This window comes from Plutella xylostella, chromosome 13 (assembly GCF_932276165.1).
Source record: "Plutella xylostella chromosome 13, ilPluXylo3.1, whole genome shotgun sequence".
Taxonomy (NCBI): domain Eukaryota; kingdom Metazoa; phylum Arthropoda; class Insecta; order Lepidoptera; family Plutellidae; genus Plutella; species Plutella xylostella.
The window spans coordinates 6,908,332-6,934,908 of NC_063993.1; the positions used below are offsets into that span (position 1 = coordinate 6,908,332).

The 26,577-nt window shown below is 41.1% G+C and overlaps 1 protein-coding gene across 5 annotated transcripts in view; it reads right to left on the minus strand.

Moving 5' to 3' along the window:
- The window catches only part of LOC105387609 (teneurin-a), a 331,961-nt gene that overhangs the window by 22,170 nt on the left and 283,214 nt on the right, over nt 1-26,577 (minus strand). Inside the window, exons 1-4 of one of the 5 annotated variants that reach the window (XM_038112040.2) lie at nt 25,451-25,558; nt 17,832-18,097; nt 11,066-11,125; nt 284-537 (exon numbers count right to left, since the gene is read on the minus strand). In XM_038112040.2, the coding sequence (XP_037967968.2) occupies nt 284-537; nt 11,066-11,125; nt 17,832-17,959 (442 nt within the window). In that variant the 5' untranslated portion in view covers nt 17,960-18,097; nt 25,451-25,558. Of the gene's footprint in view, nt 1-283; nt 538-11,065; nt 11,126-17,831; nt 18,296-25,450; nt 25,559-26,577 lie in introns of those variants that run through there. The other 4 variants (XM_038112039.2, XM_048624882.1, XM_038112041.2 and 1 more) reach the window with 4 other exon arrangements.

Genomic DNA, 26,577 nt, shown 5'->3' on the forward strand with positions numbered 1-26,577 from the left:
ACGAGAAATTCTAACGCAGGAAAGGTTCCATCAAATGTTACTCTACACATAGCGATAAAGCATTACGTACGATAATATACGATAGGCAGTCATTGTTGCAGGCAAGCTCTAGACTCTGACCGAACCAACAATATTAGGATATACTTACATAGGTTGCACTTTAAAGAAACATATACATACGAGTACACGAAAAGTTTCAACTGCCATTGACGTTCCATATATCAAACGTTTTCATTGCTCGTGACTGTACATTAACACCACAGCAGACCACAAAGCAACTCACCTATAAAGTAGGCGAGCATGGCGGCCAGCACAACGCACAGGCAGATCATGGCGATGGCGAGACACTTCCAGCTGCAGCGGTGCTGGCAGCGCTTGTCGATGTGGAAGCGCGAGGGCGAGTAGACTGGCACGGGGCTCGGCTGCGAGGCTCGCAGGGGGAACACCGGCATCACCAGCGGCTGGTTGGCGAGCTGGCAGTGCCCGCCGGACAGCGTGCCGCCGCCCATGCCGCTCGACATGCCCGACCCGCCCAGTCTGAGGACAAGAGAGAGAGGGAAATGTGAGTAATGTGTGGGGTGGTTCGCACATGGCCATCCGATTTCAAGCTAGTGGGTATCGGCTGATATATCGACACAGATGCACATTTACAACCAAGACAAATAGAGAGATAGATTAGGGTAGGTTCGGATAATATTGTTGCTTCTTATAGTAGAGTAATCTCGCAAATCTTATTTAATTAAACACGTTGAGGTATCTAAATATAAAAGCCATTAATTACCAATACTTATTGCTATTACAAGAATGTTTATCTTGTGCTCTATCACCATAAAGTCTATTCGATGTCAATTAAGTAGTAAGCGCACATCAGAATTCTTGATCTCTACCTATTTCCGTTACAAACCTGTTGTTTTTGGGTCCAGCCGTCGTCCATCTAAACAACCGTATACTTAACCAACTGTTGTCGGCGAATCTGAGCGCGCGCCATATGGCGACCGCCCGAGACAATCACAACCTATCATTAACAGGGATTCCGACAAAAAACGTTCAGAGAAGCGTTTAAACACGTCCGCTTCGAGCAGGCCATTAATCAATTATCCGAACTTCACTGTCACGACTATATTTAAAAACCCGATCTTGCATGGCACACAACATATGGCGCGATCGATAGACGGCGCACCAACTGACGCACCTACATTAACTTCTAGCACAAAAGAGCGAGCAAAAAATAAATTGAAAACAAAAAATAGAAATAATTGGAACAAGTTAAGCGAGAACGAAGCGTGACTCCTAAAGGGTTTGTCCGGAGGAGGCCCTTGAGTGTAATTTCTTTTGAATAGCGGCGCAGCAGCGAGTCCGAGGAAGGACGAATTCATTTAAACGTGTACTGAAATCACGATGCCGGCGCGCTGCGGAACGAAACTACTTTTAAAATAACCACTTATTTTTCTTTGACCATCTCCTGTAGCATTCTACATTTAACTTGTACAAAATGCAATTTACCTAGAGGTATATTTATAGAGGTCGTACGTAAGTATTGAGCAGAACGTGATGGGCAATTGTGTGATCGTTGGAAGTCTCGAAATAACTTGCGAGAGTAATGAAGGCAGGTAATGTCAAAACTATGATTGTGAGTAACTGTAACCCAAATCGATTTTTTAGATCCACCATCATTATTGTGAGAATATATTGTTTGTAATTTAGTGCGTGTACCATTATCGGTCGGAGTGCATCATTTCCGCACCGCACGTTACCAAATTGAGTAGACTAGCGCAGAGTTTTTGTAAGAGGAAATTATGTGGTGAACAATGAAATGTTGTGCAATACCGCAACGCATGCTTTTCAGTTTCGGAACGGAAATGAGCGGTCTATTTTACAAACACAAAAGCTCTCAAATAAAGAGAAATTCTAGCAAGAGCGACGACTAAGACAATTAACGAGGCCGACGACAGTGTTATTGTAGGACAATGCAGCGATATTTTAACCGGCGCGTCGGGCGGACGGGCGTTCGGCGAGATTTTGACAGCCGCTTCGTTGTCAGCTCTTAATGAAGCGGTAAATAATGAGCAGAGGTGTTGTGTCGTGCGAGCGCCGTGTCTAATTAACGCTGGTAAGCTGAGAGCGGCCGGGACACGATCCCGGCTGTAACAGCTGTACACTATCAACGGACTGTCTATGGAATGTGGTTCCCCAATAGTGTGGAGCCAAAGCCGTAAATGGTCCAGTCGAGCGGCAGGTAGCTGGCGACGGACTCGTTAGAGCAGCGCAGAGTTTTTATCACAATTATCGCGCGTGCAGCGGCAGCGGTCACTTCTAGCCTCAGAACTGGCTCGACCTCTAACTGGGAACAAGTTGAAACAAAAAGAAGGCAAGTGGAGGCCGTGAGAACGTCTCCCCGCGCGCGCGCTCCGTCCATTTATCTTGCACGGTCGTGCGGGAATGGACCGGACAGCGATGTGCTTTTATTGCATTGCGCCCTTAAATATAGGCCTGCGGAGGTAAGCCACGATGCTTTTAGCCGTAAAATGATCGTTCAGATGAGCAGTTCGATGGGTTTAGCCGGTTTGTTAATGTACCAGCCTCGGGTTGGAAATTCATTGTAAAAAAACGTTGCAACGGAAAAGGGTAAGTTTAGTGCAAAATGTGCTTTTAAAACCTCGTTGGCCAGTAAATCCTAACGAATACAAAGCGATATGCCAGCACTAAACTGAAACCAAACATAGCAGCATACGTACTCTTAATACAACTTCAATCTCAAAAAGAATCAAGTCTCAGGCATGGCAACAACATCTTATAATAATAACAATCTAACTAATACCTGCTGTCGAAGTGTACAACATTTCAAATTAGAAACCGAATACGGATGTATCTCCACTTAAGCTCACTGAATAGAGCCAATCGATTCGGTTTCACGTGATGGCTTAGCGGTGGATATTACATGTATTGGCGCAACTGTCGTACTTTATCCTCGTGTGGATGATCGGCGCAGTTAAGCGCACATCGGACCGGAACGGAGCGAACAATCGATAATGTCGTCTGCAGCGCGGCTCCACCTGACGATCAGGCGAATTCGCCAGGAGTATGCAAGCGCTGTCACCAGGCGCCGCATAATATAGGTCACCGAGTGTTACACAAGCAGGTGCTATTGACCGGTTTCGACTGCCTTCCGTGGCACGTGCGTTATTCGCAACCGACAAAAACTCTAATGCATTCGCCGAGCGACTCCTTGCTATTTAAATTAACGAATTCAGCTGCCGTGCACTTACACGACTTTGCAGCAGGCGGGTTATTTATGTCTTGAAAGTAAAGTTACAAATGTACAATCAATTTTGTTATCCGCGATGAGCGGAGGGTCTAAACCTCGTTACTGCAGGCTCAGCCCCGCAGTATAGCTCCGACCCGATTCCGAACATTTTCTTTTTGTAGATGAGTCTTAAAGACGCCCTTTCTATCGCGGGGCGGGGACAGCGGCTTTGGAGATGTTATCGATCCTTAATAATATTTTGTAATAATGGTATCGCGCCAGTTTATACTCGGAAATTCTCTTACTAATTGCCTCGTGGGCTGAATGGAACACAAAGAGATAAACATAAAATTATGTGCCGTCTGGAGCTTGCCGGCTTCAATGACGATTGTTTCGCATGATTCATGAATCGAACACAATTTAAGAACATAATATGTTGGTAAGATTCACAATAGCGTATTCTTCTTTTGTGATGTTGTGCATGCAATTAAAATAATTGCTTTTTAATTCAAGGGTATAAAATAAAACTGTCAGGAAAAGAAGTAGAAATGGAGATATTTATCGATTGAGAAAAGAGCGTCTAAAGCAATTTAGTGGAATTTATCGATGTCAGGTTTTGAATTTTTATAAGCAGGGTGCTCTGTAGTACGGTGGCGCCCCACTGCAAGTCATGGGTGTAAATTCAAGAAAGCCCCCAATTTAAACGGAGATGTGTAACAATGGCGGCCTGCTCCAACTTCCACCCTCGCCAAAACGCTCGCTACAAAGAAACGGAATAAAATTATCATTTCACTCTATTATTTCTGCTAGAGCGTTTTTGTGTAGAAATGTGGCAATTGGAAATAAATCGATTGAAGGTGAAGATATAAGAGAGCTAATTAAATTTTAAATATACAAGTGGCTCTACATCTACACAAGCATGTCTTCATTACTGGACCACGCCTCGCGTCTGTCCACTCAAACAGGCTTACTGCCGTATTTGACAACTATCTCATGGCGGCCATTAATTAAAAATCAAAATTATAATGAGTTTTTAAATGGATATCTTGTCCAGTGAGGAGAATCAATTATCATGAAACATGATATTAGTAGGCTATAAATTTATGTATTGTAATCCGTGATTCACAACAGTTGTTTTTGTTCGTTCCGCTCGCGCTCCATTAAAATACTTGTGAAATGTCATTAATTTAGTCAAAATCCTGTTAAATTTCGGGCTACTTAATGTTGTGTGCAATTCGTCTCGGTAAATAATGTGTGCAGTTCACCTCTGCGATGTATGATACAGCTATTTAAATGCTCTCGGATTCATTGAACTCGGTAATGTTATTAATAAGCCGAGTGCGGCGTGCAGGGCGCGATGTTTGTGTGTGTCGCGGTTACCTAACTCCGGGTTTGATTCATGAATGGGCGAGTGAGCGACTCGAGTCGCCCTCCGCTTATATTTAGCAAACATAACTTTCCTGGAAATATATCAAACGACGGAAGCTCTAACATTTGCATGTTACAAGCAAAGCCCGTACTAATTATACGGTACCGTACTTTATCTTTGCTGAGTCGCCAACTTAAGAAAGCGTTCTTAAGGATTCGCTGCGGTCTTTCCGATTACGGAGAGCGCTCGTTAATTGTGTAAAGCAATAAGTTACCAATATCGATGCGGGCACAATCTCTCGGTGAAGCATCGGCTAGGCCTGGGCAGGCTGCCGCGTGCGCAAATGTGCCCTCGGCAGGTTTATCGCGAGAAATGAATGGAGCCGATAGCGGGTAAGCGGCCAATTACTGGCGCAGACTGCGCGTCCCGCTCGTGAATAATCGTGCGCGCAGAACTCGATGGTGATAAACAATTTTCCATTAGCTCCGAGTAACGCGGCTGCCGGGCGCGGCCGCCACGCCAATCTCCATACCTGATGGCCAGCCTCTACGCAATACCCGTTGCATTTATAGGGACTTCGTCGTTTGAAGATATTATTATGGTAATGCAAGATGCATGCAAATTAAGTAGCGTAATAAATACAAAACGAATGGGCTAGTTGGAAATAGGGACCAAGCGCGCAGATCTCCGTGAATAGAATTGCCTAGGCTGCTGTAAAAGGAAAGAGCAAGTCGAGGGAGGGGTGACGTCCGGTCTTTTATTAAAGTTGGAATGTTAGAATATGCGGCTGAGCGTCGCGGCGGGCAATATCAACCTATATTTCCGCAAGACCTAAACTAAGCGCTATCTTTCGCTATTGTTCAGTGAGACGGAAAAACGTTTTCGCGGAGGCCCCTCGCGCCCGCTCGTATTTCACCGAGAGTTCAATATTATTTCGACAGCGGCAGCGGGCACAAAGCGCGGCCGCGGGCTGGGCACCCGGGCACCCGCGCACCCCGCCCGCCCTGCACGCCGCCCGCCCCGCTGCCGCCCGCCCCGGGCACCGCACACATCTAGCGACAATATTGTCCTCCCCGACGATGGCGTTGCCTCGGGTTACTCTGTAAATATTTTTCGGTAGTTGCCTGATTGAAATTTTTTATCGCATTCCGCCCCTACTTCGTCCGATAATGGATTGGGTCCCATGTTTATATACGTAAAAGGCATGTTTGATATGGGTTGTATATCATGGGTGATAGTTTATATTTACATAATTTACAATTCAATGCATCTACCGATATGTGGTAGCTACTACTACTACTAAAGTGATAGCTACCAAGAAGGTTATTGAACGGATGACTTTTTCGTTTCGATCTTTTCGACAGAAAAATAAAGTGCTTAAAATAAGTTACAAAAATTGTATGTAAAAACCCTGAGTAGTATAGGAAAAATTGTAAGCGCGGACCCTTGACTTTCATAGCCTATTCAGAGGTAACTTTCTATGAGGAACTAGGTCCACAGAATTTTTCATTTATTTCTACTGAAATTAAACATAATAAAAAAACGAAGTTACGAGTTTGTCTACAATTACAATTATTCATAGCTAGGTTATGTGAATCAGCTGCATGCCTGAACATTTCAGTTGTTTTATCAGATACTGCCCATTTCACCTTCTATTGTGGTAAAGCTCATTTACACATAGGTATGATCGCATACATAAGTACATTGCTAGCCGTGCATGTATAAGCTGGGAAAATATTTCAAGTATCAACATGCCAAAGCAAAGCAAATAGATATTTACAAAGGTGCTGGACCCGACGGCATTCCTCCTATTTTTGTAAAAAGATGTGCATCTAGACTAACTTTTCCTCTTTATCTCATTATAAATAGTTCCCTCAAATATGGTATCTTTCCGGCAGAGTGGAAAAAGGCAAGAATTATACCAATCTATAAAAAAGGCGATCAAAGTGATATTAAGAACTACCGACCAATTTCTATTCTATCCTGTTTTTCTAAAATATTCGAATCACTCATGTATAAATCTCTATCTCACACCTTTCGAGAACTTATTTCCGAATTCCAACACGGTTTTATCAGCGGCCGCTCAGTTCAAACCAACTTAGTTGAATACATCTCAGAACTAGCTGATGCACTTGATAAGGGACATGAAGTTGATGCTATTTACACAGATTTTTCTAGCGCGTTCGACAAAGTTGACCACAATCTATTGCTGCATAAACTTAATTATTCAGGAATTAAGGGATCTTTGTTGCTTTGGTTTAAATCATACCTACACAATAGACCACAAAGTGTTGTTGTTAACGGTTATGACTCTAATATTTATCCTGCTGTATCGGGTGTACCGCAGGGCTCTCATCTTGGTCCACTTTTATTCTTGATCTTCATTAATGACATTACTTCCTGCATTCAACATTGTAAATTTTCTCTCTATGCCGATGATCTTAAAATTTATAGAACAGTTAATTCCGTAAACGATATAAATCTAATTCAACAAGACATAAATAGGATACAAATCTGGTGTGACAGAAACAAAATGTGTCTCAATATAAATAAATGTTACTTTATAAAATTTACCAAAAAGAAAAACCCTTTAGTATCATTGTATAAAATTGCAAACCAAAATATTAGTCAAGTTCAGGAAATAAAAGATTTAGGCGTTATACTTGATAGCCAACTAAATTTTAAAAGTCATATAGACAGTGTCACTAAAAGAGCGGCTCAGATGCTTGGCTTTCTAAAGCGTAATACGGGGGGATTTAGTAATAAAACGAAAATCCTTTTGTATAACGCTTTGGTTAGGAGTATATTGGAGTTCGCAAGCGTGGTGTGGAACCCGCACTACGCCGTGCACTCGCAGCGCCTCGAGGGCATCCAGCGCGCCTTTACCCGCCACCTCGCCTTCATCAGCCCCGGCATCTCACACCGGTGTCCGTACGAACAGCGGTTGACATATTTCAATATGATTTCTTTACGGCATCGACGGATTCAGCATGATCTCATGTTCTTATATAATGTTGTTAATAATAAAATATACTCTACTAATATCTCCAGTAAAATCAAAATATCAGTCCCATTTAATTACCCGCGTAAACGTATAACCAATTTATTTCACTCAAACCATTCCAGAACCAACCTCGGTGTACACTAGGGCATGCAATACCGGAACTATTTTCAATACCGGTATTGAGTTACGGTATTGCAACTCAATACCGGGATCCCGGTATTAATACCGGTATTAGTTTTCCTTGTAATAAATGGCATATTTTGTGATTAAAGGTCGTATAGGTCAAAATAAAACGAGAAAAAGCAATGAAATTCATTTTTTTTTTATAGATTTATACGAGAATTGAGTATTAGAGTTTAAATTTTAGAAAAAAAAAATATTTTTACATCCAGTGTCCGTTTACGCATGGTCAACAGTAGATATCAAACGGCCGAAAACTGCATCAAACGGTTGGAAACAAGTGCGCTTTCACAGTACATAGGAATACTATATCTTAATCGCTTTATTATAGCCTAAAAAAGTCCGATTCCGGTATTACTTCAATACCGGTATTAACTTTCAATACCGGTATTGAAAAAAGCGTGAATTTTGTCTCTAATACCGGTATTACGAATACCGGTATTGCGGTATTGCATGCCCTAGTGTACACGCTCCACTCAATAGAATGTGCAAGGAATTCAACACTATAAATAGTAAATTTGACAATTTGGATATTTTTTCGGATAGTTTTGCAGTTTTTAGAAATAAGGTACTTAGTGCGATCTCTAACTAATAATGTATAACATATTAGTGTTAAGAAGTTGTTTTTATTTTTATAGTTTAAATAAGTTTATATATCTGTTTTCATGTCAGAATTTTTAAAGAATGTGAGTTAAAGTTTTATTTTTCTTTTTTGTAATACTAAACTGTATTTTTAATTATGATTATTTCTATGTTTTGTTATGTGCCTAACAAGTGTTGAGCATGTCTGTAATTGGTACATGTTATTGATAAGTACCTCTCTAACCTTTTTTTTATAAGTGTATTGTAACATGTACTGTTGATGTGCCTTATATAAATAAATAAAAAAAAAATAAATAAATAAATAAATGCCGATAAATAGCAAAACAAACTTATTTTTTTAAATTTCTTCTTACACGATAATTCACTTATTCTAATACTTTATAGGAATAATGTAAGCCGCTCGACGGGTTATATTTTAATTGCTACATCGCCGTAATATCTTTCTTATCCACATAAAATCTATCGTTATCTATTTATCGAGTCAAAGATATAAATGATTTCCATTACGTGTTTCTAACGGAGAGACACAAATATACTTAAGAACTCAATTAAGTCGATATGCAGCACATTTCGTATTCTAATTAAATGAATACCTAACAGCAATTCCCGTGCAAACAGAAATAGAATCAAATGCATGGGGTTATTAGATTTTATGGCGTGAGTTTGTAAAAATAAATAATTATCATGGCGCTCGGCGTGAAAACGAAATTACAATAAAAATGCAATAAAAGTAAGAACAACCACAAACTGCAGTTGTAAGCTATAAATATTAAAGCGGTTGACAAAATGGCGTGCAGTGATGTCGGTAAATCGCTTGTGCTTAGTGCGTCACGGCGCTCATGAATTTAGTTGGGGTGTAGATTTACTCGTATTTGGTATGGGCATGGGTATGCTCCCTAAAAATAGGTCAATAGTTAGTGAAGCAAGTGAAGCGCGTTGGCAAGAGACCCGCTGGGCTCGTCTCACTACATTACCCGCAGCCCACGGAATCTGCACAACCCCCATTTTGAATCTAAACCCGTTTGACATTTTCTCTCATCTGCATTTTTTGCCCATATCCCGCCCGTGGGGCGTGAAATTTATTAAAGGACAATTCCATAAGTAATATTTTATCAATTACTTACGGTCGTTTTCGGATTTAGAATTGGAAGCACCGCAATTTATTTTTATTATTTTTTTACTTATCGAAATTGAATACCCTCACTACCCACGTCTGTGTATTGCTGGTGCTACGTAACTACATACTTATATTTATGATGTTATAAGAGTGAAATTAATTATGGCACTTGAGGTTATCTATTCAATTCGGACATTAGTAATCATAGCACGATCAGGAACAAAGGTAAACAGAATTTGGGGTAAACACACGCTCGCGGCTCACGCGAACTCAAATGTCAGGTGATTTAGAGAGGCCCGGGCGGAACCGGGGACTGGACACGTTACTCGTTTGTTTTAAGTTCCAGTGTTGTAGTGTAGGGTTGGACACGTCCCTGAGGTTCCGCTTCACCGGTCACCGGTCGCTCGCTAAACGATAAGGGTAATGGGTCATTCGTCTCCCCACACTACTCGCTTGATTGAATTGCAAAGCAGCACACTCTACTCACTTGCACGTTGAATATTTACGGGGCTAATGACTGTAACGTTTCGCTAACGATAAACGTATCAACTGACATTTAGCCATTATTGTGAGAAATCAAACAGGTTGCATGATTATTGACCATGAAATGCTAATCTGGGTCGCCGGAGAGCTTTTTCACGACCTAAATGAACTTTAAGATGGATGAAAATAGAATTTCAATCAACCTTTTTATGAGAATCATTCACATTAGAAAAAAATACAATATAATAAGGCCATTAAGTACTCAAAAGCGAAAGACGATGATTACAACATTAAGCTAGAGAAAAACGATGCTTCGACATAATAATCTATCGAATTTTATGGTCAGCAGTTTTAACGCGGTTAGTAAAGAGCTACTAATATCAAGAAGTGGCTCTTTTCATTGCCATCTAAATTTTACGGTTATAATACATTTATAATTTAATTCCATATCATATTTCATGTTGCAACCATATGAATTAAAACATAAGACAAAATTGTATGCAGTGACTGTAAAGATACACTTTCTAAAGCTGCGTTGACCAAAATGTGTCTGACGAGTTCAAGACGGAGCATAATGAGCCGCATTCAGTCAGTCTCTAAACCCATTTCAAGCCAAATCGGGATTTAATAAGACGGTATAAGTAATGGCCTCAATTAGACATAACTATTTACCGTTTCTCCATAATTATAATGTTTAAGATGTCAAATGTCTGGATGTAGTTGTAGATATTATGTGATTAGTGAATAAGTAGGAAATGTTGGTTATTTAGTCGGAGTGCGCGCCGCCCACGCGCCTCATCGCTCCTCTCTCAAGAAAGTTACGATTACTCCATATCTCATGTACTTGTAAATCAATATCGGAGCCCTACGGGTTTCAAGAGTTATAACAATGTTTGATCTGTTCCCGGCCGTTAACCCTACTGAATCAGAGTGGATTAATGTGTTTGGTATGTTTCTTGTGTTATGGTGTCTCTAATTACGTTTACGGCCAGGACAGAGTTATGGTAATGTGTGGCTGCGTGGATATCGGGCACCGCCGCCGCCGTCGTGTTTATTGATACTTACGACTCTGAATTTAGGGTCTGTAGGGCGAGCCATTCGTTAGTCACGCCTGATGACGTGTACCTTGGACAAGACCAAAACTATTATTAGAATGCTTCGTTATGGCTTTTTGTGGTTTCTTGTCTTAAAAAGCTTTTTGTATCCACAAAATATGTCGACTGGTTAATGGGTTCTAATAACGGTCTTTAGTTGAGTTGAGAGATTAGTTTAGAAAAAAAAATCATTATCGACATATTGGTTAATGGTGCTCCGGTCGTGAGCGTCAAAGTTATGCATTTACGATGACAAAGCGTTTACTGCTCACAGTTGTACAACATTTACCAAGTCGGTACCAAAAAGTACGAATTTAAAGCGTAAAAAGACGTTTCACCGGAGGCGAGCGTTTGGAAGTCTTAAAGGGTAAAAGAAAGGGCGTTTCGTGGTAAAAAGTGAGTTAGGGTTTCGCCTTTGTTTGTGTACGTCGTCGGCGGTTAAGTGTTTGGATAAGTGCAGCAGAGTGGCGGACGTTTGTTATCTGTAGTGGCGGCTGGCCCCCTGTGTGGTCCTGTTTGGCCAGCTCCACCAAATATGGCCACTTCAATCACAGAAAACTCGACCAAAACAGGCAGCCGAGTACACCACTATAGCCACACGATGTAAATAGATACCACACATGCTGCTGACTTATTTGCTCTATTCAAGTACAGTGCATTCGCCAAGCCGAGCGCTCCTAAATAAAGAGCTTATGAATGAACCGCAACCTAGAATTCCTAGTATGATACGCATAAAATATTTTAGAGATCGTTCCGGACTCGATTCATTTGGGATCGTAAATAATAATAATAGTAGCGCTACCAAATATCTCGTTAAAGGATTTATTGGTACTAAGGATATGAACGCGTAAACGCATCACACTTGGTAAGTATAAACATGAGTTATGTGCACCATATAATTCACGTTTATGGTGTAACTAATTTTAAATTCAGAACCAGTTTTATACAACCGGGAGAGACTGGAACTATAGAAGGAGGAGGAGAACAGTTTTTCATTTAATTTATTTTTATTGTTGTAAGGGCGGAACAGGTATTATTTAATACATTAAACACATTTTATAAAAAAAAGTATTGAAACGCCGTTACACATGGCCGGCTATTCAATACAGATATTCATGTAGATATATGTAGGTGTGTGTAATCGGACGGTGGTTTGTTTATTTTAGAAGCGCGTTTGGTTAAACTTGTCTATTCCGATAAGCGTCCGGTGAGCTGATTCGATACTGAAATAGCCTCCGATCTACCGCTGATAACCGCCGCCGCCGCGCTCCCCTGCCCACGTCACTTCACAGATGACAGATAATTACCTTCTATTATTAGATGTTCATTTATTATTTAAATACCCGACCAAACTTATGCTTATGAAGGATGATTAGCTTGGTATGACGGTATTTCGGTCCCCACTGGTGGAGTAATATAAACTAAATACTCTTATGAACAGTTTTGACTTCGAATATAAATATGAGTCTACCCACGGCAGTTGGGTCTCGAAATAAACAACTCTTCTTCCTCCATAACGGACAGGAAAACAATTTCCTACCCAGGTTGGCAACACTGCTGTTGCGACAGACTCAATCAATATTGAAAGGAGACAATACCTCGCCTCAAAACGGAAACTATTACTGGCCGCTATTGTATTCAAAGGCTCACCTAGATGAGTGCATTATTCAAACGAAAGTTGTTTGTTTACGGACGTCCCGAAGATAGGCATTAAGGATCGCTCTGACGGGAGATGGTAATGTATGTGGGTTCCTGCTCCACTCCTCGACGATCGATGTCAACTCGACAGATTTATGTTTAACTTTGCGACGGTAGAGCTGCGGACGATCCTGGATTATCCTTTGTCCCAAACACAACGTCATACATTGTTGATAAGCTTTGTTGCGGCCGGATTGATGGATGCGGCGAGCAGGCATTCGGGTGTCGAGACGGAACGCGAGCTATTTCAATCTCTACTCCCATTCAATCTTCTTGTACAATCCGTTTCTTAGTACCAACTTATGTTTATTATTGTTTTAAGGGTTTTACTAGTTGATTAATAGTTTCTCTGTTTAATTTAGAGAATTAACAGAAGCGCCTTTAATAGTTTAAGCGACACGTGATCGTGTATCTAATTGGTTCGTTTGATCGACCCAATGAAGCATGATTGAACCACAAGATTCAGTTTAATGAAACAATTGTGTGGACGTATAATGTAATGCTAAAGGAAGATAATTGAATATCCTGCCGCGGGTCGCGATTGGCTGAGCGATGGCACCGCCGAGTCTTCAGTGCCCCATTCATGCGCTGCGGACCACACGGCGCTAGCTTGATGGAGCATTTCCTCTAATTATCCGACCTATTAATAAAGTTAAGAGTCAGTCAAACAATCGATGCCTATCTCTTTTGATTAAACCATTAATGATGCTCGTCTCTATTTCAAGAGCCATTACCAAAACCATAAGTTGCTTTGCAGGATTTCATATCAGTTGTTTCAAGTTCAATTGAGCTCAAGAGTATCTTCATTGGAAGCCGACTATGATTAGAGTGATCGGAGGGAGCCGCGGCAATCGAGTCAAATCAATGTTAAAGTGAATTCATATCTGGTTCAATCTAGTCGGAGCCCGGGGCCGGGGCACGCTTAGCTCTGGGCAATGTGTAATAACAGGAGGGCGCTTTCGCCAATATCCCATATGCACCTACACGGGCGCCGAGTTTGCAACTTGTTCCAAACACAGATAAAGTGCACAGTTGATGTGTGTCTGCTCGGCGCCAATTTACGTATGTGCGGTATGTTTCCAAGTTCAAATCACCGGGGATCCGGGAATTGCTTCTGAGGTAGTCACGGCTTCGATGTTGGTCGTAATGTTTGATTCATTCCAGTTAATGATTCATCCTAAGTTTAGTGTTTAAACATCCTGCCTCTTGGTTAATAAAGTTTACATTCGAACGCGGCCATAAAGTAAACTGCCAATATCAACTTGACCGACTAGGCAAAACAAAATCAATTTAGCAGCATCAGCTATATTCAAATTACTTGAAACTTGTTGTTTGATAAGCAATAACAGTTCATACTCACAATCATGTTTCGTGTATTGGAAATTTACCCATACAAGAGCAACTTCACCGAAACTCGAAGCAACAAAGTTAATTAATTGATATGCACAATTAATTTTGAGCGGTAAGTTTGTCTAAGAAGATAAAGCAGGTAGGTATCTATTAGATAGAACAAAGGGAGCCCGTATACCGTTTGCGTATTCTGCTCTAAGCGCTATTAACTTAGTTCGACGTTTGTGTTGGAGTTTGATGGGTGCATGTTGTTTGCTCTCGGGTCGCATGGAAATCATTTCTTGCCCGGGCCAAGTTCCGCCCCGGCCGCCGCACTCCCCATATGCTCAAATATTTACCGCCAGTTCGAACGGGCTCACTTCGCTCAGTTTGACGATCGTGTCTTTGAAGACTCGCGACGAATTGCCAGCCCGTTTGTATTGATCGCCTAATGAAAAGCAAGCAATTTTCTTATTATGCTTTCATTAGTTTATTATGTACTTATGAGCTTGATGGTATCTCCAAGCTAGATCTCGGAGGCTTTGGCACGATGCTTTCTCCGTCCCTATTTGTGGTTGGGTTTTATCTTGGCGTCTGATTAATCTATTGTGATAACGCCGCCCCGACTGGTTAGTCAATCAATGTCCGCTATAATATTTTTTCTGCACAATAAGAGGTCCAAATTGTATGTGAAGGTCAATAAAGATAGATGACCCGTTGTTTTCCGTCCATCAAATCTGTACAGAAGATTGATCGTCAAGCGTCATGTGAATACTTGGCTACACATATTGGATATAACCTGAGCGAACACTTTGGAGAAGGTTTTAAATGTTTAGTTGATGAAATATCTAATAATAATCCGATTGGATTCAAAGGGCGTCGTGATCGTAAGCTTAAAGTCTGCTTCAGAAATATTATACCTGTCTAAGGGAACGCTGATTCAAATTGAAAAGTTGCAGAGCGAGTTCGAACAAAGCGGGCGGTGAGTCTTCGGAGATTACAAGCAGACTAACTCATAATTTGACCCTCGCTCCGCAGACGTTTCATTAAAACATTCTAACATTAAAAAATACAAATCTTTACAAAACGAAATCCATCACGAGACTAATTCTGACCAAGACCAGTTTCCATAATATTATTATTATTATTTATGCTGCAAAGTACAAGTCACGGTTGTTACAAAAACACAACAAAATGTTTAGACACAATTTAAAGTATCCAATCATTATAGCTTAAAGTATTGTAGAATTTATATTGTTAATCGTAAGAAAAGCCGTATCTTATATCGTATTTAAATATAGAGGTAGTTGCAATAACTTCACAAGGATTTGAATTTATCTACGTACTTAATTTATTTTCTTTTCAACGTTCTGATGTAAAATATACAGTAGATACAGCACGTTAAGTAATTTTTACAAAATAAATTATATTCAGTTATTCTGAATATTTTTAAAGATAAGTAAACTTGAAATTCAAATGAAACTTTTGTATTTTTTTGTCATGTGAACAATTCACAAAAAGGTAACAAATGCAAATAAATTATGTGTGATAGATAACTTATTTCTGCTTGAGCATAGTGGTTTGATCTGTGAATATGTAATGTTTAGTCCTTAGACCGTTGATCGGAGGGGCGCTGTAGATAGTATCTAGCGATGATTGTTGCGTGCACTCTAAAGTCGTTAAGGCTCGTTGTGTTCATGCCTTGTTAACACATTGTAAGGAAAATTACATTCTTTACGTGCTCACTTGGCTTGGCGTCAAATAGAGTTTCGGTTATCGATGGCCGCCCTTCCATGACAAACGTTCCCGCTGTTAGACTGTTACCCTTTCAATTTTTTCTTCTTCTCTATCTTGTATGTTTTATTTTTACGATATTGCTATGTAATTTATGTTTTTAGTGCAAATAAAATTGTAATGATTTGTTTGGTTCTCACATAGCGCATCCAATGTAGACTTGATTTGGACTGGGAAAAGACTAGAAAATGTTGTTTCTTTGGAATCATCCAGATACTTTCCGGTATCTCTGTATGTAATTGAAAGAACCCCGCAGATATTGCGCAACACATGCCCGTCCGATAAAGAAGCCAGCTATTTAGCCTAGATAATGTAATAACAACGATATTCCGGTGTCGATATTGCGACATTAATCGTTAGGATTCGCCCTCAAATCTGTCGAAATTAAGCAGGGATTGGGGTGTCGCAGATGTCCGTAAGTACCGGGTTTTCCTCAGAGAACGTGCGGGGATGTATTCATTTTGATTTACAGTCCTGAATTAAAGAGTTCATCCGCTACGATACTATATCTGTGTGACATAGGCTATTAGCTGCCATATACATCATACACGTAGATAAGAGAAATGATCGCCTTGTTTCCGTGACATTTTATTCCGAGGGTTCTAAAACAGGGTTGCGTCAAATGTGGATTTGCGGTCGACTGACTTTGAAAATCATTCTAGAGTCTCCTGTTACACGTGTGTAATATAAATTACGAAATCTCAAGGGGCAATTAAAATTGTCAAAAGCTCCTCATCTGGATCCAAGGGTGCACGTTTAAAGTCTTGAACTTTGCCGGGAATCGTATTAAATTTCCTTATTATTTGAACAGTATACTTTTACATTCAGAATTTTCTTATTGGTTTCCCTAAGGGATGCTAAAGCGGAGTCCCAGAATTACTTTGGCTTTACTTTAATAAAGCAGGTCTTTGGAGGTTTGTATGGATTCCTCCCGTGTTTGAACTGGAGCTGTATGAAGTGTATGTTTTTTTGGCTTCGGGCTCTTTATTATTACTTCGTCGAATGGAGGCGGCCCGGTAGTGTGGGGTTCGAAAGTAAACAAGTGCCAGTCGTTGATTCATTTACAAGTAGAAGCAGTCGGTAGTATGGAACATTTTCCTTATTTGTACGAAAGGCTTCTTTAATTTCCTTCAGAATCAATTTCTAAGATCTTAACTAGTAATAATAATGCCAACTTCATCTTAAAAAATAATAAACATCACACTTCCTTTTTCATTAGAACCTAAATTAGAATCTGTGATTTATTATGATTGGAAGATAAAATGGAAGTGAATTGAATGTAATATTGTCATTATGGTTGAATGTGGTTTCTGCGCAGATGTCGTTATTAGCTGCGTGCTTCCATGCTGTCGGCATCTTCAAAGGATAGGTATAATATATTTATTAACATTTTCTTTAATCTTGCTAGATCTGAAACGTTTTTAAAGAACACCGTATAAATAGGATTTCACTGAACATCCTTTGTCCAACAACGCTAAAGTATAAAAATTATAATGATTATTCAACGGTTTTTTTATCTTTGCCGACTTGTTTTACATTCTACCTACCAATTAATTATTTGTTCGTTGAATAATTATGAATCCAGTTAAGTCTAGACAAAAATGGTGAATCAGCAACATCATTTAAGTTATGTAAATTCTCATAATCCTTAGGGGAATCATTAAAACCACATCATATATTTTGAACTTTTGATACCTATCCATATCTGGTGACTTAAGTTATTTACTTACTTTGATCTATCTATAATTATATATACTTAAAACTTTATCTTATCACGTTTTTACACTGCAACTTATACCTACATTTAAGCTATGTTTTCTTTCTCAACCGTCATCGTCATCAACATCACATCATAATAGCGCCAGTATAAGATCAGATGCGTGGTCGACTAGCAGTAATCACTAGAGAGTACTCACCTCGGGTCACAGAAGGGCTCCGCATAGATGTTGCGCACGGGCTGTCTCCGCGGCAGCGGCGGAGGCACCGGGCTGAACCCGTCCATCATGTCGTCCCGCTCACTGTACTTCAGCGACTTCATCGTCATCTTGAACCACCTCTCCAAAGTCCTCACACACTAAAACATCGTTGACACTGTCCTCCTCACCACTTACATTGTTAAACTCACTGTTGTTAACGCGCAATCCATCGCTTGGTTCACTTATAGTTTCATTGTTTACACTGCCTGAAAATTAGTTGTGTTATCGTGTTTGGGTAAGACGGGGACGGGACGTGCGGTCGCGGCCGCGGTTCGTGATCGACTGGCGGCGCGCGCGTCTTCCCTCGGGCCAAAGCTCAAAGCTTCAAAGCGATAGAGCTTTTGTTGTTTTTGCGTCCCAGCGAGGTGCCATCGAAAGCGCGTTGAGTTATTAGAAAGGAGCAAAAAATGATGGTTGCCTTTAAAGGGAATTTCAAATATGTTAGATTGAGTGGATTAGTTTTGCGACAATTTCGTATTTCGTATTTATATAGGTAGGTACTTAGTAAAAATAAAAACCGTTGTCGTACTCGTAGCTCAGATTAGAATTATCAAAATAAATGTTTGTTTTTTTAAGGTTTTACGTAAGTAATAGTAAGTATAAAAATATAACTGTACAATAAAAAGCATTCAGAAAGTTCTACTTACTATACCTATACATACATATACTTGGCATATACTGTACGAACTATCTAAAAGCTTTTGTGCACGCATATGCCACGCATCTTTTCTCGTAAAGATTTATTTATTAACTATAAAAAATCTAACATACCATGTGGCTTGTATGAAATATGAAAAGATTGCATTTATAGCGAAAAGTACGTATTAAGGAATATCTATTGTGGCAAGTGTGAATAAAAGCTATTGTGCATTCTACAAGGGTCTCTTTTCAAAGTTGCCGCTGCATTAAATACCTTTTGTAACTTTTTTTTCCCGATTTGTAATATTTCCCTTAAAAAATCAGAGTGTTAAAAAAGATTAACCATATGGTGCTAAACACAAAGAAACTTGTGTTGCATCAAGAACGAATTCACGTAGCAGCTTACAAACTCTGCCAATAAAGCCCGTATCGGGAAACTAAGAATCGGTCAAGAAACGAAATAATCGATACGATTATTCGAAGGAAGAGTTTTCGGGTCGGGTCGAGGCATTCAGGGTTGCCTGTAATAAAATGGCGGCGTCGAGCTGGGGCGCTCTGTGTAGCCTCGCTGAATAATTAATCCCCGATCAACTTATTTATTTACGCTGCCAGTGGAGAGCTCTGATTGTCGACTGGCTAATGCTGCAAGGAGCCCGCTCTCGATGCAAATGTCTGAGCGACATGAGAGCAGGTACTCAGGCCGGCACACAGGAGCTCATGCATACGTAGTGGTTCAACGGCCGCCCCCGGGGATGGCGCGCGGCCCGCGGACTCGTGTCGCAATTACCCTTCACCATAAATACAAGCCTCATGTCACCCCATAACCCTTATTGTTCTCTAAAAATTGTTTGCATTCCAAACGCTGTTCGAAGCTCAAATTTTATTTACGCATACTGGAATTGAATTACTCCTGTGATTTATTGAATGTTTACTAATTCGGGAGTGGCGCGCCCCGTGTGACCGATAAAATTACGCACGGAAAAATACTGATTCGGCTGAAACCTACTTACAATAGAAAAAGGCCGCGGAAAATTATGTTAAAACCTGTCCTTTGGGCCAGAATTATCCCACAAGAATAAGGAGTAAGAATATAAAAGAGGCTTAGAGTTTTCCATACGACTGTTTGAAGAAGCAGCGAATGCGGGATTTACATACATACACATACATGTGTGTGTAAACAGGGCCGTTGTCACTGTCTCCGAGTACCTGTATAATAAATTGATTTAAGCGCCTCCTGACAGGTTTAAGTGTATTTGACAAACATCGGGGAATTTAAGGCCCCGGTGACGAAACTTTGTACTGCTTCTTGAGCGAAGTCGATCAAGGACGCTCCAAGTGAGTTTTCATCATGTTGCGCAGAAACAGCCCTCTCAGACATACTCAGGAAGGAGTTTATTTAAGGTAAATACGGCATTTAAAGCATTACTTCCCTATAACTTTTATCAAAAAGAATGTTTGCTGTGGTTAAGAGTGTGTGGAGTTTTTGTGCGTGCCATGTATTTGTCGAAATAATAATAGGTATATGTGTAGGTGTCTATTTAAATTTAAAATTAGGGATAGGGATTGAGGGATTTTCCAGTATAACGAAGAGGCCTAAAAGGCCCTCGTTGAGGAAAGCTCTATCGATTGTCGTGTCGTCCGCCATTACACTAATAATCTCGCTCGCTTGTAGACAACGCAGATTTATGAGAAGTACAATGCAATGTAAGCGATTTACATCTTGGACCGTAAAAGGAAGGACATTAATCACAATAATAAAATTGAACAGTAAATATCTTTCCTTGCGAAGAGTATAAAGTTCTCCTGGATTTATTACGGAGCAGGTGAAGTCGAGGGACTTGGAAATGGAAGAATACTTATTTTCATAGACATCACTTAGATTTTCATACGCAAACAATCCTACTGCAGAAAAATATGGGTTATTTATTTTGAATTTATTAATCGATGCTAAAAGTACATACAAGTATGGAATCAAACAGACTAAGAGGAGTGATCGCACGAATTGAATAGTGGTTGTTGCATAAAAGGCAAGTAGGAAGCGTGCAACATTACTGCCGAACGTTTTCCCATGGCATCGCTTGACTGATGTATTTCTGACCGGCTTGATCTATGACTGGCTCGAACACTTGAACTTGAACCGGTTGCTGTGCCCTCTCTCCCGGCGCACTCGCAGCTATTCCACTGTTCATGTGACCACTGTGAGTCGCACAATGAATTGGTTATCGCACTCCAACTACGCAATATTAATGAAACAAAGTTGTTGAACGGAGCGGCAATTAACAAGTTTAGTTTATATTTTAAGAGCTCCAGAGCTCCGTTTTAAGAGTACTCGCAGACTAATAAACACGTTTTAGTCGGTTTATTTACACTAGCATTTACAACACGCTCGCTTGTTCAAATCGTAATGGTCTCCTGCCCTAAATAAGTTTCGTGAACGTCGCTCCGGAGAAAAAACTCAGCTATTTTAATTGGCGTCTGGAGATCACACAAAAAATACTTTCGTGGCCGGATTTCGTTCACACTTGACATCTGCAAGATCTATTTCACATACTCATATGGCACATTCTCATTTACTCCGAACAAGGGTTGCCAAATTAGAATTCATGAAATTCATCAGGGAAATATTTTTATGAAAGGAGCTGCCTGAAGCAGTCGAAAACAAATAACACGAGTGGAAGTTTCCTATTTAATTAAACCTTCCGCGTTTTGGAAGCGGTGTGGGCAAACACGTGGAGGGAAGTGAAGAAATTTGGATTAATTATCGCTATCTTGCCTTTTAATTGTTCATTTATTCTCTGCCCTACCGACGTGCACGTGCGTGCGTGTGTGAGTGCGGAGGACGTACGCTGCACGGAGCAACTAGGAGGGTGTGTCTGTGTGCGTATGTGGAGCACGTTTCATAAGATAAAAGACGATATTGATTCCGTGACGAGCCGAGAGCGCGCTGTGGGAAACGATTCCTGTCCGCTTTAATAGATGCCCCGAGGACGCGAGTGCTTCAGCAATCTTCTCTGCAACAACATTGTTCCTATAAAGATCGATACTTTTTAAAGTCCTGTTTTATGTTTGCGCCTCGTTCTTTTGCGGCATAGGATTAAACTTTCTAATATTGGCTTATACTGTATGAGTCAAATTAGTTTAAAGTTTAACTAAATTTTAATGGACTATGAACATTAGAATTTTGATGCCGGTTGCGATTTGGCAGTTACCGAGTCACATTCTGACAGTTTATTTAGTTTTGGCAAAGTTAGTTGGACGTGGTGCGAGTAATTTGCCGGTGAAGTGACGGCGGACAGCGGCGCCGCAGGACCCGGCCACATTCTCGCCGGTAATTACGCACGCTCCCGCTCGTTCCCAAGCCTCGACTCTAACGTTTTATGCCTCATTTCGTACTGTATGATTTGCTCTACTCGCCACTTACCGTAATTATCGTGAGAAGCTTGCGCTCGCGTGCGAATAACATTCTTTGGGCTCCGAATTTAGCGTCGATAGAGTTGTAAACCGGCGTAGAAGATCAAACGTTGTGAGCGATGATTGCATCCGACGAGAGTTGTCGGTGGTGTGGAGTGGCCGGGGCGCCCATTGTGCCCCACTTGGCGCGCCGAGCCCACTCGCCGCCGAGTCAAAACAAACGCTCGTCTCGCGAAACGCGCAAGAGATAAAAGACTGGGAGCTTTTTTCCGCCGCGGTCTTTCCACAAGTTTTAACGGTTAATTTGTCATTAGCCCGCGTCTGTCATCGCGGCGGTTTTGCTTCTCTTGCGTCGCCGCGCCGTCGGTGCTACTTGTGAAGCTGCTTTATCAAAGGATTCTGGGCTTGTTCATCTAATCGTTACTGATGATGAAAGAGATAGGAAGAATGATATAGCTATTTTCGAGATCTCTGATGAAAGAAGAGATTTAAAGCTACAAGTTTTTTGCCACAAGTACAGGTTGTTGCAAAAAATATTCCGTCAATGTACCTATAGGTATTTAGACGCTTGCGTTATTGCTTCCCCATACAAAAGTGTGGTCACATGTATTTTTGGGAATTCGTTAATTTTAGCGCGCATTTTCTAACGTGGATCAAAAGTTTTTCATATCAACCCTATTTTAAATATGTATTGTTAATATAAATATGTGTTTTCTTTTCTCAGAGATGAATTATTTGAAAGTAATAACTGCTGAAGTGGTAGAGATATTGGTGACTCATGAAAGCCATCAAAAGCCAGACATCATTTTGAATTGCAAGGCAGTTTTTGTTAGTTGTTATGTATCGAAAGAATTTGATGGATAAAAACCAGATAAAACATACGGAATAGTGCTGGCTTAAAAGCTTGCTTTAGATGATTAATACTTAAGTGTGTTTATCCTTAGACTAGAATATACCTTTACCTACGAATACCATTTTTTTGTGCTTATTCGTGACGTGAATGGCTGGGTGCAAAAGTATGCGGTCTCAACAACCTGTCATAAATAATTATATCGTATAGATACCCATTATACATTTTTTTTCTCTGCGATGTGGTATATAATGTCAACAGGATATGAAACGTTGCTGATCAATCTCGAAATCTGAGCTTACTGCACAAGAAATAAGCGCCAATTATACTTCTAGCTTGTCTTACTGTACCGTATAATTACTGCCGTAAAACGATGAATAAGTTGCTTCTAAAAAGCTAGTGTTGATTTGAATATCCATAAGAAAATTGATTTTGTCCGACATGATGGATATTGATGACTGTGACTATTGAGTAACTGCTAAAATAATGCGAACGGATGAACCGTGAATTTCCTAAATCATTTTGTAGTTGGACTAGGTATTATTCATTGTCAATTTGTCATGTTACATGCAGATCTTGATTAGTCTAGCATAACATGAGCATGAGTCCTTGTGACAAAAACTTAGAACCTTGAGAATTGTTAGCTGTAGTGAGTTGATGCGTTCTCAATTCTCATTCACATGTCGTCGTTTAAAGCTAGTTTTTTACGACTAAAAGAAACATAATATATTAATAGAACAAAAGGAAATCAATAAAGCGTGGTGGCGGCGGCGGTGGGCCATCATTAACGATTATAATGGTCAAACAATTGTTTCTGTTCGAGTGAAGGTAGGGGCCCGGAAATTGTCCTCAAGAGCGGGCATTAGTCGGGGACATTAGCCCACGTGTGTGTGAGTGCATGAATCTAAGGCCACGCGAGAGTGTGCGTGTGTAGACAATGAAGCGGGGTCATTAAAGGGACACCATGATGAAATCTGACACATGACGGACACGGCTAAAATAATGATAAATGCGCCGAGAGTCGAGCCAAAACGTTGTCGTGTGAACGTGGGCTGTGGCCCGTGGTCCGTGGGCCGTGGGCCAGGCAGCGCCCGTCACGCCGTCACGAAAGCTCCCCGGCCCATTAGCACCGATCGACGAATCTCCAAGCAATTTACTATGAAAACATAATTGCGAGAACGTCTCGAACATAATTGATGTCCGGGGTCCCAGGTTCAAGTCTCCGTTAGGTTATCGCGCATGTGAATACGCAAACAGCCGCGAGATTCTCGTTCCAATATGCTATCTGCCGGTATATTGCTAGATTTATGTGACTCCTTTAATTATCTAAGAGACGCTAACGTAACTGCCTATAACCGATACTCGGGGTCGTTAAGTTGATGAAGTTGTCGTAATGATTGCCAATAAATTGGGCTTTTTATTATATGTTTGAAAAACGAAAATTTTATTTTGTTTCATGTGCCTAGATATTAATTATATTTTTGTGTATAACTTTTAGTAGACGTCTAGCAGATAGAGTTTAAACATTAATACACACGGTTTTATAAAAACTTAGCAGAACATTTACTTTACGTAGAAAAAACATGTACCTACCTACAGGTAAACGTCCGTTGACGCTTTCTGAAATTGCTTTAATACTGGGAATAATTTAAATTTGTTTAAAATAAATAAAGAACCATTACTGTATGTCACATAGTAAATAAGTTAACGTAGAATTTGCTTTTAAATACCACCGATTACACGAATTACACATAAAAATAAAATAGAGTCGCAATTTAGTTCAGTGCAAGCGGTAGTTACCTACATACAATGGGACAATTTGAGAAACAATTCAACTTCGTTTATGGCCGAGTATAAACGGCGACAATTATAAAGTAATTAGTCGTCTAGAAATACACATACACATACAATTTACAAACTATATTCCTGAGTGTATGGGACACCGGACATCTGACTTGATTGAAGCTTTTCCGATTCGACGGATCAAAGCAGCAGTTACGAGATCAAGCAGATAATGTCATAATAATGATGTATGAACAATAACCAAGCGCTAACTGGAAACGTTTGGTCACTACCCAAATTCGTCAGGAACATAAATAATGATAGTAATTACAACAATATATCGTCTTGCCAAAGAAAGCTCGGGAAGTATCGGTTTGAATGTATGAGAAAGTCAGGTACTTTTGTAAAGGAAGATAACTGGCAGAACCAAGGAGCGGTTGTTAACGCTGCTTATGTAATTGCTCATCACGACCAAACAACTCACGCTCGACGCATCCAGCGGGGCCGTCGCGGCATGTCCATAACTCACTGTACAACACTGGGGTTCCGGCCTCGCGTCATTTTACGACGCTTACAAGGCACATTGTAGAAAAACAATAAACACCAAAAAAAAACAATAAAGAACAAATTAAAGTCGGACACAGAGCAAAACGGCGGCCGAAATGCGGTCGTTGTGGAAAATATTGCCGTAGAGCACGCCACCGGGGGTGCTACCGGGGGGCCGATAAGAGCTACCTGGAGAGAGTAAACGTACAGGCAGTTGAACGTATTAGGACCGAGCGCTTCGATGGCACAACGGGGCTGGTCGGGGGCGCGAGGGGAGGCGCGCGGGCCGGCGCGGGCCAGCGGTGGGCCAGGCGGTGGGCCAAGACCGTACCGTCGCGAGACCAGGGGCTGGTGGCCGAGCAGAGTTCGCGAGGAGACGCGCGGACCCGGCGCCCGCAGCAAGCGATTTGATGCCCTCCGCGCGACTCCGCTGCGCGCGCACCTCTCTGCGACAGGGTAATGCCGCCCTCACCCGTGTCGAGCTATCGAGTTATCACCGCGGGTGGTTATCGTGCATTACCCTGACAGACTGTCTGCTAGACGCACAAAAGACTCGCCTTAGCGCTCCGAGAAGCGTCCTTTGTGGAAAGAAACAGCTAAAAGATCGAATTTCGATATTATTCAAGCGCAGCTACAACTGAAACGAAGTGCGCTGGCTTGCTGAGCATCTGAGTCTATTAAGGTCAGTTATGGAGGTGTCAAATAGATTGACCCGACAGCATACGATGAGATTTTTTGTTAGATATAAATATTAATCGACTGTTAGGCATCCCTAAGCAGATTATAATTGGAGCATGCGTGGTGCGAGGGTAGAGGGTTGGAGGGCGGCGCGGGGCGCGGGGCGCGGGGCGGCGGACGCGACTCGACGTGATCTTGACACCGCGGGAGCACGCCTGGCGCGGCGCGTCTCATCATCATGATAATACTGTTATGACAGCTGCCCAAAAAACCATATTAGACCCTTGAATAAATAATCTCCATGCATCGTGATCCCATGCAGTCGACCCTTTAAAACAACATTAAACAGAGTTTAGCCTCTAATAGTGCCCATTTGCGGGTTTTTGATGTAGCGGCATTTGTTATATTTACACTGTATTTGTTCACCAGCAATAATATCTGAAATTATAAGCTTGCTTAGATAGCGTTTAATAGTTTAGTTTGTGCAAAGGGCGGTAGTAGGTATCATTACGAATACTTTCATCAAACTTTAATTGTTATGGATAGCAAAAACTTACTAAGCATAAAATCTCACTTCAGGAAATCAGTAAATGTAAACAGTAGGTCATCGGATCCTGTGGAGAAGGTCGTGTCGGGCTGCGGGGGCACGGGGGGCACGGGGGACACGGGGGCACGGGGCGGCACGGGGCACGCGGACTCTACGTGTGGCTATAAAATCCTTGGCGCGTGACTTTCGTTTACGCTCGATCGGGTTTTTGGTATGCAGCCTTATCGCCCCGC